Source organism: Plecotus auritus (assembly GCF_963455305.1).
Source record: "Plecotus auritus genome assembly, chromosome: 4".
Lineage (NCBI taxonomy): Eukaryota > Metazoa > Chordata > Mammalia > Chiroptera > Vespertilionidae > Plecotus > Plecotus auritus.
The window spans coordinates 187,174,850-187,192,069 of NC_137775.1; the positions used below are offsets into that span (position 1 = coordinate 187,174,850).

At 49.7% G+C, this 17,220-nt stretch overlaps 1 protein-coding gene across 3 annotated transcripts in view; it reads right to left on the reverse strand.

The window, feature by feature from the left end:
* The window catches only part of ELMO1 (engulfment and cell motility 1), a 415,657-nt gene that overhangs the window by 192,323 nt on the left and 206,114 nt on the right, over window positions 1-17,220 (reverse strand). For all 3 annotated transcript variants that reach the window (XM_080667113.1, XM_080667111.1, XM_080667112.1), the window contains one exon: window positions 9,507-9,611. In XM_080667113.1, coding sequence (XP_080523239.1) covers window positions 9,507-9,611 — 105 coding nt within the window. The remainder of the gene's footprint in view (window positions 1-9,506; window positions 9,612-17,220) is intronic.

Sequence of the window (17,220 nt, forward strand, 5' to 3'; positions counted from 1 at the left end):
TCTCTCTCTTTCCCTTTCTGAAATCAATAATTAAATCAATGTCTAAAGTGGACGCAGAAAGGGAACAGGTCATCACAGAACATGTACTCAATAGTCACTGTTTTAACTAGTATAGTGAGACATGAAAACGGGCAATGGGGACTGAGAGAGAACCAGATGGGAGAAAGAATGGGAAGACGTTGCTGGGTCTAAGACAGAGACCCCAGGGCAGTGACTGCAGGCTACCGGCTTCGCTGGTACCCCCGGGAGGGAGGGAGTCACCCACAGGGGAAGCTGCCGGTAGGTTCTAACCTTGTGATTCACACGGTGTGTCATCTGCACGCAGTTCATTCTACAGCTCGTTTTATTTTCTCTCAAGCAATCCATCACTGTGCTTTTAAAGTCTCACTGTTTTAATGATTAAAAACACACAAACAAAGCAAAAACATAGAAACCTTCAGCTCGAGCTAAGCAAAAATTCTGAACCTCAGACCCAGCTCGGGCTGTTGGCTAAGGAGAATGAAACAGACAAATACTGTGGTTTAGACCTGCTTTAGATTTCAGGTACCGAATCCTGTACCTGCAGAACCCCGGGGTGTGAACGCAGCACACACACAGGGCTGTGCCCAGCAGTCATGAACGCACGTGGAACCTGCCTCCCTCAGAGGGCGGTCTTCGGAGATAAAACCAAGCCCACATTGAACAATGAGCTCATCCTGGGGCCTGAAGCCTTGCACTCAAACTGTTGTCTTCCATGTCAGAAACGCTGCCTTCCAGTGCAATTAGCAAATCTAATCACACACATTCACACTCTGAAGAGGTCCTGATTGGCAGTAACAGCTTGAATATTCACAATCAAAATCAATGGAATTAATGCCACTATTTTTAAAACACGAAAAGATACTGTACAGAAAAGCAACAAGCCTCCCACGTGTGAGCCTTGGTCAAAGAAAGAATAGAAATAAAAGCCAAGAATCAGGGATTTAAATGAATGATCAGACAGAGTTGTTTTGAAGTCCCAGCAAGGCTGTTTTGGGTCCCTGTTATTCTAAATGGATTCTGTGCTCCAGATCATCTAGAAGGAAAACGTCACTCAAGTAAAAAAGGCTCCTTTACATGAAACGTGTTTAACTGGCAGCATGTAATTTCATTTAAAAAAGAATGAGGAGCAATTGCCGCTGAAGCCGTTTTGGGGAGATGGGGAGGGCATGATCTGTCAACACTATGGGAACAGAAAGTGATGGGCCACCAAGCTTTGTTCCAACCGCTCGCTTCACAGTTCAGTTTAATTACACATTGCATACTGTCCTGTAATTATGTCGCTGGGGAAGCTGCCAATTTCCCCTCTTGAGATGTTAAAAGTTCCCTAATTTACTTTAAAGACTCAACATTGCCTCCCTCAGCACCAACCTTAGTGCAAGTAGGATATTGGGCTCCTGTTCCCTTAAAATGCAGGCTGCTGGACAGTGAGGGGTCCCTTGCCTGGTCTGACATACAGTTCTGGGGCCCACTGTGAGGAGAGCCCCAAGAACACTGGTCCAATATATTTATAATCAGATCTGATGGCTTCTTTCTTGAATTTACAACTGGAGAATTTGAGAAGCATGCCATTCCTTTTCCCAACTGTTGGGAGGCTGAAACTAAATTCCTTTATTCTTAGCCAGAGAATAAACATAGAACACAAGATGAAGCACCTCGCCCTCCAGGAATCCACGCCAAGAATGGAAAGACAGCAAACACTGAGCATATGCATATGAAACCCCTGGGAGATAGAACCCGAACCAAGGAAGACTTGATGAACTGAGAAAGGCAAAAGGCAAGTAGATGATTGAGCACCTACTGCGTGCATCCAGAATTTTACAGAGGTCACTGCAGACCACCAGTATCAGTGGCCATTAACTCAAGTCCCTCAAGTACCAGGCAGACAAGAATGCAGGAAGCAGCCAGACAGAATATAATAGGGAGTTCTGGCACCTGGTTATTTGGAAAGGGGAGAGAGAGAGAGAGAGAGAGAAAGAGAGAGAGAGAGAGAGAGCCCTGCCTACAGGCAAGTCAATCATCTTCTCATTAAAAAGACTGTGCCAGTTGAGCAAAACACACCCACAGGACTCGTGTGAACTACAGCTGCAACCCCTGGATGAATCTGCAAACCCCTAGGGGGCATTGGCTCTGAACACTGGACGCAGACTCCCTGGTTTTAAAGTCAGCCCTGGCACTTCCTTAGCTGTGTGGTCCTGGGCAAACCTCCTGACCTCTCTGTGTGTCCGCTCCCTCGTCTGTAAAATGGAAATACCAGCAGGGCCGACTTCATAGGGGTGTGGTGAGAAATTATTAAAAGTGTTTAGTATAGTTGTTACTGCATAGCAAGCTCTGGGCTTGCTATTCATTATGTTTATAGCAGGAGAGGAAAGGTAAAAAGTTTCCCCAAATGGCTTTGAACTTGAGGTAGACCTCAATGGACAGAGAGACCTACATGCTAGAAGAGGTACAAAGGTGGACTTATCTTCCCATCTCTGGAGCACTGAAGGGAAGACTACAGATAATGCATGTTAAGTACTCAAAATATTCCAAGGCCTCAAAGATAGTGGCTTCTCTCATACGGGTCATCCCATAGCATTTCTCTTCAGTACTGCATCAAGAATCAGACCTCCCTGGCCCTTAGGTGAATTGGGGTCTATGCCAATATTTTTCCCAAATATTTTAAAAAATATTGTTTACTAAGTATACATCACAAGGAGGGAGAATAAAGTTAAAGGTTTAGTGTAAACATACTTTAAATTTTTAAACTTTTAATAAAATATATGAAAGAACTGGAAAAAACAATTCTTAGTTACAAATACCCTGTACTTTATTTATTCATTATAATTTTTTTTCTGATTTGGAATAGTTTTAGGAACATACACGAGCCCTAGCTCAAAAGTGCACAAAACCGTTGTAATTAATCTTATTTTTTAAAAAATTCTATGTCCCCCCTCAGGAGATTCATTCTTTTCTACCACAATCACCCAATGTGCAGCTATATTCCAACTGGGTGAAATATTCATCATAAATGAACATTTACGAGGTATGCTGGGACAAGAACTGCAGGGTTCAGAAAGAACAAGTTTCCAGAATTTTCCTTTAGTTTACTGGAAGCCTCAATGTCGTGTACATTCTGCAGTTAGTTGGGTAACAGCCTCATTAAAAATACGTTTTGTTTTTAACATAGCAGCAGCCCAAAGATAGAGGAGACCTGCACAAGAGGGGTCAGGGCCGCTCAGTTCCACACTGACCCCTCGCCGGGGTATTTCTCTAAGAAGCCGGGCCGCTGTTTAAAACTAGGTCGCTGGGAAAGAAGCGAGGCCTGAGTGATTCTGATAGTTAAACACCGATAACCGATAAAACAGTGACATGTGTGCCTGCTCGAAACACCATGGGAAACTGCAGAGAAGTCACGGTTTTATGATTTGATGGATGTGGCTAGGATAGGTCACATCTGAAAATCCAGAATTCGGCAAGAAAACCCAAAGAAGGAAACAAAAGGACACCAGACGGAACAAAACAAAACAAAAACACACTCTGCTGTCTTCCTTTGCTTGAAGTTCTACTTTCTGGTGTCTAAGAACTAGACCCTGCCTTTCCCACTGGCCACCAAGTCTGCCGCGCATGGCACCAGCCTGGCAGAGGGCATTTGATAGTATTTCCTGACCGAGTCAGTCCGTGAATAAATGTGAATGTCGAAAGGGATTTCTCTTCCTTTAGTTAGATTTTTGTTTAGCATCTAAGAAAATGAACCGTTCTTGTTTTCTGTAGGAATTTGCTTTTCCTCTGAAAAAAGATGCAAACAGTAACAGAAGCACCTCATTTGCATGCATCTGGCTCTTACTGTGGCACTGAAATAGCTGATCTGACGTTTTGAGGGTCTGGGATCTTGCACAGCAGCTTGTGTCTCAAGGCCTAGAGCAGTGGTTCTCAACTTTCCTAATGCCGCGACCCTTCAATACAGCTCCTCATGTTGTGGTGACCCCCAAGCATAAAATTATTTTTGTTGCTACTTCATAACTGTCATTTTGCTACTGTTATGAATCGTAATGTAAATATCTGTGTTTTCCGATGGTCTTAGGCGACCCTGCTAGCAGTTCTCAACCTGTGGTCGCGTAGCAGGGTCACCTAAGACCATCGGAAAACACAGATACTTACATTATGATTCATAATCTGTGCAGGTCCCAGTGAATAATCAGTACACCAAGAATCTATATTCTGAGTCCACATTTCCACGGAGCCACTACGCTGGTCATTCCAGAAAGAGCAACAACAACAACAACACCACCACCACAAAGATGCAACTTCTCAGCCTGTGCACTGCCCTGTCTGGGACGTGTGACCGCAGGACACAGGAGGGAGCCGGGCACTGTGCTCCACCTCTCAGACGGGCCTCGCTGGGGAGAAGTATCTGCAGAAAACAAGCGATTCTGCCTGGCCGGTGGGGCTCAGTGGTTGAACTTCAACCTATGAACCAGTAGGTCAGGGTTTGATTCCCGGTCAGGGCACCTGCCCAGGTTGCGAGCTCCATCCCCAGAGGAGGGGGCGTGCAAGAGGCAGCCAATCAATGATTCTCTTTCCTCACTGATGTTTCTCTCTCTCTCTCCCTTCCTCTCTGAAATCAATAAAAATATATATATATTTTTTAAAGAAAGCAAGCGATTATGTCCTAAATAAATGTGACCCACAAGTCTGAGATCACCAAGGACTCCAGATCTGACTTGGGCACAGCGGGTGCCCAGGCCCACAATTCCTCCTTGTGTGCTGTGCCCACCCACGTGTGGGCTAATTCAATTCCATCCCCGCTCCCAGTACACAGCTCCACGTTCATTCAAAGGCTCACGAGAAGCCAGGCTGCCTGTCCATAAGTCCACATTCAAAAACATACCTCCGGTCACTGCTAAAAGCATGAAGGCCTTGGTTCTCAGATGGTAACACACACACTGATCACTGGCAAGAGACCATTTAGATAAAAACTGAAGAGACTCTCTACTCACGTAACTAACAAGAAATCATTAAACTCCGCTCTGGGCCAGGTGCCACAGAGGCAGGCTTGTGGGCCAGGGGTTCCCCGGAGCGTGGGAACGCAGTGTCTAAGATCGTCCTCACAGCTCCACGAGAGTGGGTTCGAAGGTCCCAGGACACATAATACACAGAATGGGTGTCTACGCGGACTTGACCTTGGCTGCCCTTTCTCACTGCCTACTAGCGGGCCCACACACAGATGCCCCACAAGCAGCTGAGGGTGTGCATGTCGCCACATGAACACTCCTTTCAGACCACGCGATGTCATTAACACGTTAAGCGCCCAGCCTGTTTTGTCTTCCGGACAGAAAGTACAGTGTCAGTCACCGGTGAGGGACATGGCGCTTAACTTGTTAAAGACCGACCACCCACCCATCCGCTCGGCCAGTAAGCCCCTCCTTCTTCCCCGGAGACAGCAGTTTCTTTTCGATCCGGAATAACTCATTCGAGCTGCTGCTCCGCACACCGCCGCCGCCTGGTCCAGCTGCCAGCGCTTCTCTGTAATCCCGCTGGATTTCCGCCCTGGCCGCGATGTCTCCCCTTTGTCTTCTGGCAGGAGAGGGATTTTTCTGAAATTAACTCTCATCATCCTCATTGAAAACACTTCAGAAACTCTTCACTGCCTTCAGGCTCAAGTCCAGACACCACGATGTAGCGACAGGTTCCCGGGGAGCCAGCCCCTCTGCCTCCCTGGCCGTGACCACGCTCACCCTCCGGGCGGCAGACATGGTAGCGTACGACACAGCATTCCCCGAGCTTTGGTTCCCTGAACAAAGCACATGCCTTTCTGTCTTTGCTCAGCTTCCCTCCGCTTAGCGTCCTCCCCTCCCTCCCTCTCTTCCCCTGATTAAGAACTACCCACTGACCTTAGTGCAGGGACCGCTTCCTCCAGGAAGCTTTCCTGGCCTGACCTCCACATCTGTGCTGAGGACTCTGGTCTGTGTCCCCAATTCTCCCACCTCCCCAATCAAAATACATTCCCAGGGATGGGGAAAGTGCCTGATACTGACCTCTCCCCCCAGGCCCACCCTCCTCTGTTTTTTCCAGAAAGCTCCTCAGCCACAGGACTCCTGAGTGATGCGGTCCTTGGGGAGTCCCGTCACCCTGCTCCCTGACGGGCCTTTGGTGGTTACTCATAACCTGGGCAGCTTGGGGGGCTGAGGAGAAAACAGTCCACCGGCCACGTCCGAGGGATCATGTCCATCCGATGGGCAGGCGGGGGGAGGGGACCCACCAGAGAGACCAGGACAGCCAAGGGGAGAAGCAAGACGGGCAGCAGCAGAGGACAGCGAGTGGTAGAGTGTCCGGTGTGGGAGGGCGGGGAGCCGAGAGGAAGGCGGGAAGACTGCCCTGCCTCCCTCTGACAGTGGTGGGGGGAAGCTGAGGTGCGGTGTGGCCACGTGGGTGGCAGGTGAGTGAGAACAGGAGGCGATAAGATGGGTCAGGGAAGGACAGAGGCACAGGGTTTGAGCCAAATGGCGGTGGAGGGTGTCAAGCCCAGAGCAAATATTTGCGTGTGCATGTGTGCGAGTGTGTGTGCACATTACAGCTTCTTTAAAAAGTCTCACCGTGGCTCTGACTGGAAGAGTGAATGGTGAGGCTCTGTCCAGGGAAGGGCGAATGTCTGCTGAATGGCAGGGAGAAATAACACATAAACAACGGCATTCAGACAGGAGATCTGCCTGGCCAAGAAAAAGAGCAAATCTTAACAGAAACGTAAACTTAGAAAAAAAAACACACCATTTTTATGTTTCAGAAAAGACGGCTCTGCTCCTGACCGCACTTACTGAGCTGTCTGAGAGCACCAGCCCCAGGTTCCACAGCACAATTTCACCATCACCGGGGTATCTCTCACAGCCACCACAAAGCCCAGGCATGTTCCCGTGACCCAGGCATGTTCCCGTGACCCAGGCATGTTCCTGTGAAAATAGCTTCAGCTTCCCATCAGCCAGACCCAGCGTCAGTGGTGGGGGTGGGGGTGGGGGGGGGCGTACAGCACCGGGAAAGGGACACTTCTGAGAAAATACGTGCATCTCAGTTACAGGAACGCCTAACCAATAAGAAACAGCGCATGTGGACAGAAAGGGCCACGTTTCCCTTAGAAACCGGTTCTTCACTGAAGTCCCTCCTGGAGGTAAATTCTGAAGGGTTCCATCACTCTCATTTCACTTACAATGTTTAAGAGAGTGCGCTGTGGAGAATGGGCTGAACACATTAAGTTACTTTTCAGGAGACATATGCTGCTTATGCAATTGACAATGCATTCAGCATCAATAAGCTCTAATTTTAGGAACACTCTCTGTCCACAAACATGAATCATTAATTCTGAATTCAATTTCCACACGGCTCGTTTCCACACGCAACATTCCGGAGGCTATACTACACAGCATCTCAAAAATATTAATTCACTTCTTTGCAAGCAGATTACACTCCTAGAAAACGTATCTGCACAACAAATATACACACATTACAAGCCAAATGAAACTTTTATGAAAAAACAAAACAATTTTCTTCCACGGCTTCATAAATCCAGCCATCACGCTGTGTCGTAAACGCATACAGTGATGTATGTCAATTACTTCTCAATAAAACAGGGAGAGAAGGAGACGCTTCTCTTAAGGGAGACTGCGTTTCTGGCCACGACCCGATCTCCCATCTTTCAGAGAAACGCATCAAACCCTCGGTCTAATCAAATTACAAATAATATTTCAGTGGAAGCCGAAGCTTAGCAAGTTGCATCTATGGGAAACGTGTATGAGGTTTCTTCTCAACCCCTTCACCTTTCCCCCAGCCCCCAGCGCCCTCCCCCCTGGCAGCTGTCAGTCTGTTCTCTGTCAGGAGTGGGTTGCTGTGAAGTAAAACCCATTTCCAACCCAGTGCCCGCAGGGGAGCAGGGCTTGGTGTCTGTCAGGGGCCCTCCTGGGTGGCACACTTTTTCATTGGGAAGATGTCCTGTGAATTATAGGTTTGGGCCAGCAGCACCCCCCCCGCCCCTCCCAGGCATGGCTCCAGCCAAAGGAACAATCCCACACATTTCCAAATGCCCCGCCCCCCAGGGGAACAGTGCCCCCTGTTCGGTGCAGACCAATGGAGTCGCCCACATTTGCCTCACTAGAGCACCATGGGGCCAGGTCCCAAACCCCTCGTCCAGAGCCAGCGCCCCCGGGAGGGACGAAGAGAAAATGTGAGCGACAGACTCTTACCTTTTTCTCATCTTCCCCCCGCCCCCCACTCTTTCTGCACTAGACACCTCGTTCCTCACGCTCTACGCTGGGATCTAGTCATCCTTGCCACTGCTCGCCAGTTCTCGTCCCATTTGTTCACATCCTGCTCCACCTCAGCCTGGGGTGGGTGTACCCCATCCCGACCGAATCTGGGCTCCTCACCCTGAGGATAGGCGACAGGTGTCAGTACAAGCCCAGGACCTCCAGCGGGGCAGCCCCGAAGGGCAGGCCTCCCTGTCAGGGTCCCTGCGCTCCCCTCATCCTCACCTCATCCTCCCCACACCTGCACTGCCCATCAGCGGGGGCATCTTCCCTTCTCCTCCACAGCTCGGCCCTCCGCGCCGCTCCCATGCTGGCTGTGGATCTCACCGTGGCTCCGGCAGTGGCCAGAGGTGGTGCGGAGGGAACCCTGTGCCCCTGCTCCGGAGTGTTCCAGGGAGTCCGCGGGTTTCCACTCGCTGGAGCCATGCCGTGTCTTGGCAGAGAGCTCATTTCCGTCCTGCGTACTGAAGCCTAGAGCTTCTGTCATAATTAGATATTGAACCACATAAACCAGTTTTCCAGCACTATTGTATTTTTAAAAAATATACTTTTGCCGAAACTGGTTTGGCTCAGTGGATAGAGCGTCGGCCTGCGGACTGAGGGGTCCCGGGTTTGATTCCGGTCAAGGGCATGTACCTTGGTTGCGGGCACATCCCCAGTGGGAGGTGTGCAGGAGGCAGCTGATCGATGTTTCTCTCTCATCGATGTTTCTAACTCTCTATCTCTCTCCCTTCCTCTCTGTGAAATATCAATAAAATATATTTAAAAATATATATATATACTTTTATTATTGGTTTCAGAGAGGAAGGGAGAGGGGGAGAGAGAGAGAGAGAAACGTCAATGGTGAGAGAGAATCTTTGATCAGCTGCCTCCTGCACGCCCCACACTGGGGATTGAGCCTGAGACCAGGCATGTGCCCTGACCAGGAATCGAACCTGGGACCTTCTGGTTTATAGGTTGATGCTCAACCACTGAGCCACCCCGGCTGGGCTGTACTATTGCATTTTCCAAAGTCATCACATGAAAAATACTCAGAGGTGAGAAGTCTTTACGTCATTGCCCCTGGTGGGTTCCATTTCATTTTAATTTTCACTTCACTGAGTGATGAAAGCCACACCTCTGGGGCCACTCATCTCAGGGGAACGCCTCCATCCCTGTGAGCTTGAAAGTCAAGTTCAGCAGGAAACCTGTGACCGCGAGGGGCTGTGAGCTTACCCGGATGTAGGCGTCCTGGTGCTGCTTGGCGAAGTAGAGCATGTTGTCCAGGGCTAACATCCCCGGGGGCGTCTGGGTGAAGTCCATGGCGGGGTTGACGTGATTCTGTGATTAAAACACAAGCTTGGATCAGGTTAATGCCTCAGTGGACCCACCAGCCAGCAGAGGTCTGGGGTCCCACCTCAAGACCGAAGCACCACAAGGCAAACTCCAAGTAACCAAGCAGGAACACACCTATCTCCATGGAAACCTGCTGGGTAGCGGTGGGAGCTTCTATCTACAGGGGCAGCAACACCATCTTTTACACCTGGGTTAGGGAACTCAGCTGATGATCCAAGTACATGATTATCCTTAGCTGTAACACTGAAGGACAAAGAAAATCACCGAACAACTGTGTGTCTGGCAGCTGTGCTGTGGTGAAGCCAATAGCATTTGGAGAGAAAGAGCTGGACAAGGCCACATCGCAGCCATTAGCTGTTCACCATGCACCTTCACTTCCTCATCCTCACACGTGTGCCCGCCCAGTCCGTGGACTCTGTGAACTGTCCAGGGTTACACAGCCCGCGGGCCTTGGGCATGGACACTGGGTAGAAAGCAGCTGTCCCTGGGGTCCCGACACCTGCCTGCTCTCAGCGAGTGTGCTGACCTGCGGTCACTGCACAGTGTGAGAACCAGGAAGACAAAATCATAGTCACAAATACACCCAACACATCCTCCGCAGGTTCAAGGTCACCTGCAAGCCTCTTGTCCAAGGAACAAACTCCACTCCACCATTAACCCTCAGACACGACCATGCCTCCCCGTCCTGAACATGCATATACAGATGGTGAGTGGTTTAAGAGAACTCTTTGTTTTGTTAAAGACCTGAAAAAGCAATGTTACAGAGGCATTACAAAACCTGCTTTTAGCTCAGGATATAGGTAATTTGTTTGAAACTGCGTATTTGTGTTTTGTTCCTAAATACTTGTGAATGAGCAGCGCGGCTCTCTGAATTGCCAGGGCATTTGGGTTCACTGTAGTTTTTTCTAATTCGAGTTCAGGAAGGACTTCTTGTTCACTTACTCAAGGTTCAAACAACCCAGGCCCTGTGAGTTAGGTAAGAGAACACAGACGCTCCTTTCCATGCTGCTGAAATGTCTGCAAAGCGAATGCTCTGAGCTGGCAAACAATGTCTGAAATGACAGCAGAGCAGCGCTGCCTGCGGCCGCAGGTCGTGTCGGAGCATCCCTCCCGCTCTCTACGGCGGCAGGGTGGGTCAGTGGAGCGACGTTGTTTTCATTCAGCATTTTATCCCGATTCATCCATTCGGATGTTGGAAAGTTTTTAAAACAGCAAAGCACCACTTATAGTAAGAGGTACAAATCTCATAAAATAATTGTGTCAAAAATGCAATTCACGGGACACATCAAAGACAGGGGACTTCAACTTTCACCTGATGTTTACGGAGTAAGAGGTCAGGTTTGTGTTCAATAGTGGGGGACATCAAAATGCTGGAAATCAGTGATCAGAGACTTCATCTAAAAAATAACGTGCGATGAAAGACTTTGTAATACCTTCCGTCTTTTAGAGAGCAATGGAATGTCTCGCACTACACACAAATCGCAGCCATTAGCTGTTCACTCTGCACCTTCACTTCCTCATCCTCACACGTGTGCCCACCCGGTCCGTGGACTCTGTGAACTGTCCACGGTTAGTGACTTTGGTACACTAGACTTTCATGAACACAAGGAACATCTTGGAAAGTTACCATTTGCTGAGCCCTTTCGTGTCATCCACGCTGCCATCTCATCTAGCACTCAGGCAGTGGGCACCACCTCCCCCACTGGCCGATGAGGAAGCCGCAGCACCATTTGCAAGTCGGATGCGTTTGTTTTGGTGCTGCTGCCATTTCGACGCTACACAGAACGAGGACAGTTGACTTGAGAAAAATGCAGGCTGCTCAATGTTAGCTGCCACCCAGCACCGTCCCACCAACGAAGAGGAGTGTGCCCCGTGGGAGAGAGGAAAGTGTGGCATTGATTTCAAACCTGTTTCTAGGGTTGGTCTCCGAGTCTATTCCAAAAATAACTACACAAAAGGAAACCAGATGACAAAGATCAGTTTCTCTGGCTCTGACTGGAACAACCCCACAAAGCTACTAGTGGTGCTAGTGAAGCTGACCCTGGAGAAGTTCCCACGGCTCCAAAGCCATCAGTCTTGCTTGCATTCACTCCCAGGGACCCCTCAAAGCCGCCTTCCATCAGTCACCACCCCCCCCCCCCCGCATGCACACCTGGGGGCCACCAGATAGGACACCACTGGTTTCAGAAGGTCTTACAGTTAAGTAATATAATTTATTTTAGGGTTCTTTTAAAGAAACATGTGGCTGTTTAGCAAGTAGTCCCAATAAAATAATGCCTGTGTGATGCCATGAATTCTGCAAAGTCCCTTCATGCACTAACTCTTGATCCTCAAAGTAGACTCGATTATTATTCTCCCATGACAGAGAAGGAAACGGAGGCACTGGGTGTCTGGGGAGCTTGCCCGAAGTTTAGAGCCAGAATTTGACAATCCCATTTACAATCGCATCAAAAAATAAAATAAGATACCTTGGGATAAATTTAAGCAAGAATGTAAAAAACCTGTACTTGGAAAATTATCAGACATGAAAAAAAATAAAATGAAGAAGATACAAATAAGTGAAAGCATATACCATGTTCATGGACAGGAATAATTAACATCATTAAAACGTCCATACTACCCAAAGCAGTCTACACATTCAATGCAATTCTATCAAGATACCAATGGCATATATCTCAGAACTAGAACAAATATTCCAAAAATGTATATGAAACCACAAATGACCCCGAATAGCCACAGCAATCTTGAGAAAGAACAAAACTACCTGATATCAAACTATACTACATGGCCCTAATAACCAAACCAGCATGGTACTAGCATAAAAGCAGACCTGTAGATCCATGGAACAGAATAGAGAGCCCCGAAGTAAACCCACACCGTTATGGTCAATTAATATCCAGAGAACAGACTTTTCTCCGGGGTTTTAGTGTTCAGGTGTTGAAGTTCACAGAGATGCCCAATGCAGAGGTCCTCATCTGTGGTCCTCCTCTGTCCACATTACTCGCTCAGGGATAATGGGCCTGCGGTCCATCCTTTTTAACAAAAGCTACAATTTCTCCACCCCTCCCAGGTATAACAGACCTCTCTCTCTCTGATGTTCAGCACACCATTCCTCTGGTCTCTGACAAATAGGCTGCTACTCAGCAGAAGCCAACTGGAAAACTGCCTTTGATTTTCTGGGACTTGCCCTAAATTGCGGAACATCCCCGCACTGCAGATGAAAAACAAATCCCTTTGTAGTGGTGAGTGAACTCTGTTCTCTCTTTCTCCCTCTTTTTTAACTCCGGGTTCCATTTTCCCAGCTCCTCTCTCCTTCAAATTATTGCTTCCTTTTTCCCTCTTGGCTTTAACCGTCAGTGAAGTAATTTACAACCTTGATGTTGGTAACAGGCAAACGAAAAGAATTACATGCTGCAAGACTGGGAAGCTTTCCACACTGTGACAAAAATACGCCGAGAACCCGGCGAGGCCAGCAGTCCCCACTCTCTTATTTATGAGACACTCTGGATACGGACTTATTTTCCTTTCTTGTTCCTGGTATTTTTCCCACCTGTCTCGAAATAGCAGCTTGCGTGAGCTTTGATAAATGGCTTGAAATTTTCCCTTGTCTCACAGCAAAGCTTGTGTACCTCTGTGCATCCTTCTGAAATGCCATTTCTTAGTTCCCGCAGAATGCTGCTCGGTGAATCGTATCAGACAGCCCTCGGCCCCTACAGAAATGGGGGTGCTCCCTTCCCGAAGCACCAGGGGTTTTTCATTTTGGGGAAATGACACCGACGCTGAAGGTAGCAGGAATTTTTTTTAAAGTGAGCACCCTAATGGGGTTTGGGTGCGGAGGTCTGGAGATCTGTTTCTCTTCTGTTACCTACGTAGCTGGTTTTCAGCTGAATTATTTCAACGACACATCCAAGAGGCAGTTCGCGGTCTAAGAGACTCGCTCCGCCTGTCCCGGGCCCTACCCCAAGGCCACCGGAGAGCTGGAATGGACCTGAAATATAACCTGGGCCGGTCGCCTTATTTTATAGACAAGAACCAGGGCTGCAGGGTCCGAACCTCCTGGGGGGCTGGCCGAAGCCCCAGTCTCTGAGTCAGGGGGGCTGGGCGGGGTGGACAAGATGCCTCTCCAACAAATTCCCAGGGGTGCAGGTGCTGCTGGCTGGAGACCACAGCTTGAGACCCACGGGTGACTAGACGGACTCATCTGGATAACACAGGAAATATCAAATAAGATCTAGACCCACTAATTCCTCGAATCCTGTGCAGCATCTACCACACTAGGACTGGAACCAGGGTTCCAAGTAGCAAATGCATTTTCAATATACTTGCTGTTCATCCCCGTGGTGCTTGGCCTCTCCTTGAGAAAGCAGACTCCTTTATTCAGAAAAGGAGTCATAATTGGGAAGCCTCTCACTTCTCCCATGGCTCAAATTCCTAACGAGAGTCACATGCATGAGTGCCTCCGTGGGAGGCGGGAGACTGTCACCAGCCATAAGCCCTGGTCCTGCACGCTTCCTGGCCGGGGTCAGCGTCCCACACCCCGAGTGAATGTTGAACGATCTGCGTTGCTCAGTGCCCAGGGCCAGGCTGCTCCTCCCTTAGAGCGGATGAAATAGAGAGCTGATGCCAGGGGGCTCGCCAGCGGGCATACCACGGGAGAGCCTTTGTGAATTTAGGAGTTCATATCTGTGCAACATGAATGCCTGCACGTGCCCAACAAGGAAAAACCACCTTTAAAGCAAAGCACACTGAGTAAATAGCCATTCCGTCTAAGAAGCCGTATCAGGATGTTTCTCGAGGCGGGGAGTTTAGGTCACTTTCTCCAAGGGGCGGCAGGCCACAAGCGGGCACACACCTCCCCGCTTCCCCTTCCACCCAGAGAGGATCATGTGGGTGTTTCAACAGACTCCCCAGAAGGGTAGTTACCAGCCCCGGCTGCACCTGAACATCCACGGGGGGATGGAGGGGGCCATGAAAATTCCTGATATCCGGGCTGTACTCCGAATTCCAATTGAGGAATTCTTGTTTGAGAACCAAGCAACTAAATTTTTCAAGCTCCCCAGGGGACCCCCAGGTCCAGCCAGGGTTGAGGACACAGTCCCCAAGTTTGAGCGTGGCAGAAGCTCGCCGAGGGCCTGTTCAAACAGGTGGCCGGGCCCACCCCCAGCCTTTCCAATTCAGTGGGTCTGGCTGAGGGCCGAGGACTTGCTTCCATACACGTTCCCGGATGCTCTGCTGGTCTCTGGACCACACTTGGAGGAACCACTGCTCTCAAGCCACAGTCACGCTACACGGGAGTGTGTGAGGGCCCTATACCTACCAGCCGATGGCGCGGGAAACTTGATTCCCTGACCCAGGTTTTGGTTAGGCCTGGACTTCTACCGAAATGTGGGCCCCAGGTTGGACAGGCAGCCTCTGAGTTGGCACAGGGCCGGCACTCGCTCACCTGGCTTCTTCGCACATTCGTATATTTGATTTTGTGACACACACACCCCAGTGAGTCCCTGAAGCAGCCTTTAGAAATCTCGGGATTCTGGACTTGTAATCTCCCCATGAAGCTCAATAAAAACCCATCGCTTGGATGACAACAAAGAAGGCATCCCATCCCGTCTGACCTGAGGGTGGCAAGATGGTGAAGATGCCGAAGAGCAGGAAGTGCCTGCGGCCAGGTGGGACCAGCCCTGGTGGGCACCGAGCCGGGCACCCGAGATGCGTGATTCCGTCTAACCTCCCCCAGCTACCCAGGGAGGCGAGTGCCATTAACGAGGTAAATGCGCGTCTCTTCCTACAGAGGAGGGTCAGACCTGTAACTTGTACACGATCACAACTGGTAAGGGCCCACCACCACTTGGATTCTGCAGCTTCCCTTCCTCTTCAGGTTCAGAGGTCTTTAGAGAATGAGAAGGTGGGCCCCATTAGCAAGAAGAAGTTTAATTAGAGGAAGGTAAAGTCTTGTAACAAGACTTTTTAAAATTCAAGAAACACTTCTATGGAATAAGGAAGACCCGGCTCGTGAATAATTCATGAGCTCCCAGCTCTTCATCATTAAAATTTGATTCTTTTAGGTAAAGCACAGAGGATCGGCAGGAAAAAAATACCAAAGATGCTAAGGGTTCAGGCCAACCTACTCTAAACCACCTCGCTCATGCTGTGGCCCCCTCTTGTCTGGCCTCTCTAACACCTCAGCTAGCCCATTCCCCTCACCTCCGTGCGGCCCCCGACCTCCAACCAGGCTCTGTTTCCTTGGGTTGGTAAGCCCACAGCCAATCTTTTGGGTGAGACCTCTGGTTCAACTGAGCTCTGGGACCACCCACAGCTACCCTCTGTCACTAAGGAACCCCCGCTGAGGGCTCTGCCCTGGGAGGGCCCTGCCTGCTCATACTGGTGAAAGCTGAGAGAGCTGTCTACACACCCAAGAAGAGTGGGTTTCACGTGGAGGTCAGCAGGCTCGGACACGTGGGTTTCCTGAACAAGAGCAGATCAAGGACATAAGAGGTCCCGCTGACCAGCCCTGCGTCAGGCCAGCTGGACACAGCACATGGTTCTGGGAGCTATGCCCATCACCAGCTCCTGACGCACAGGAAACCATTCACAAAAGGGAGGCCAGGAAGAAGCAGTAATAACTGGACAGAAAGATATGTAAGGCCTGGCCGGCATGGCTCAGTGGTTGAGCATCGACCTATGAAACAGGAGGTCATGGTTCAATTCCTGGTCAGGGCACATGCCTGGGTTTCGGGCTCGATCCCCAGTGAGGGGCGTGCAGAAGTCAGCGATCAATTATTCTCTCATCATTGATGTTTCTATCTCTCTCTCTCTCCCTCTCTTCCTCTCTGAAATCAATAGAAATACTATCTACACTGATAAAAGAGTAAGATGCAAATTGACCGTACCTTCGCGACGCCCACCAGCCAATCAGGAGTGAGCATGCAAATTAACCCAACAAAGATGATGGGTTAATTTGCATACACAGGTGCCAAGCGGTTGGGGGATAGGGCAGGACTCAGGTGTTTCGCACAGCCCCAGCCACTCCGGGCCTCTGGGCAGCGTGGGAAGGTGGCAAGGTGGCTCCCGGCTGGAGCGAAAAGGTGGTGCCGGCAGCCAGGGGAAGGAAGGCCCATTCTTGCATGAATCTTCATGCATCGGGCCTCTAAAGCTGGAGAATACACTGAGATATTTAGCCCTGGGGGTAATAAAAGGGTGAGTGGTGTGTGGGAGGGAGGGGTCAGCGGGGGGTGGGGCCTGGGGCGACTCCTGTCGGTAGGCATCTGAAGAATTAATGTCATTCTGCTCCGCCACAGACACAGGATGAGCAGGGAAGTGCCGTCCTTAGGAACACGGAGGCGAGGACGGCGCACGGCAGGAATGCTGTGCCCAGAACCAGAGGGCGAGGCCGGGAGCAGATGACCTGGGGTGCCCTGAGCCCTGGTTCCTTCCTCTTCTCATCAGAGGGTGCTGGTGTCTACTGCCGTGCGGGGCACTGTGGGAGACGGTACATTTCATCCAAAGAAGAATTGAAAAGAAAACAATGCTTGCCCCCAAGGTACGTCTGTCTCAGAAGAGAGTTGTTCAAAGCCTCAACAATACAGCTTTGAAGTGT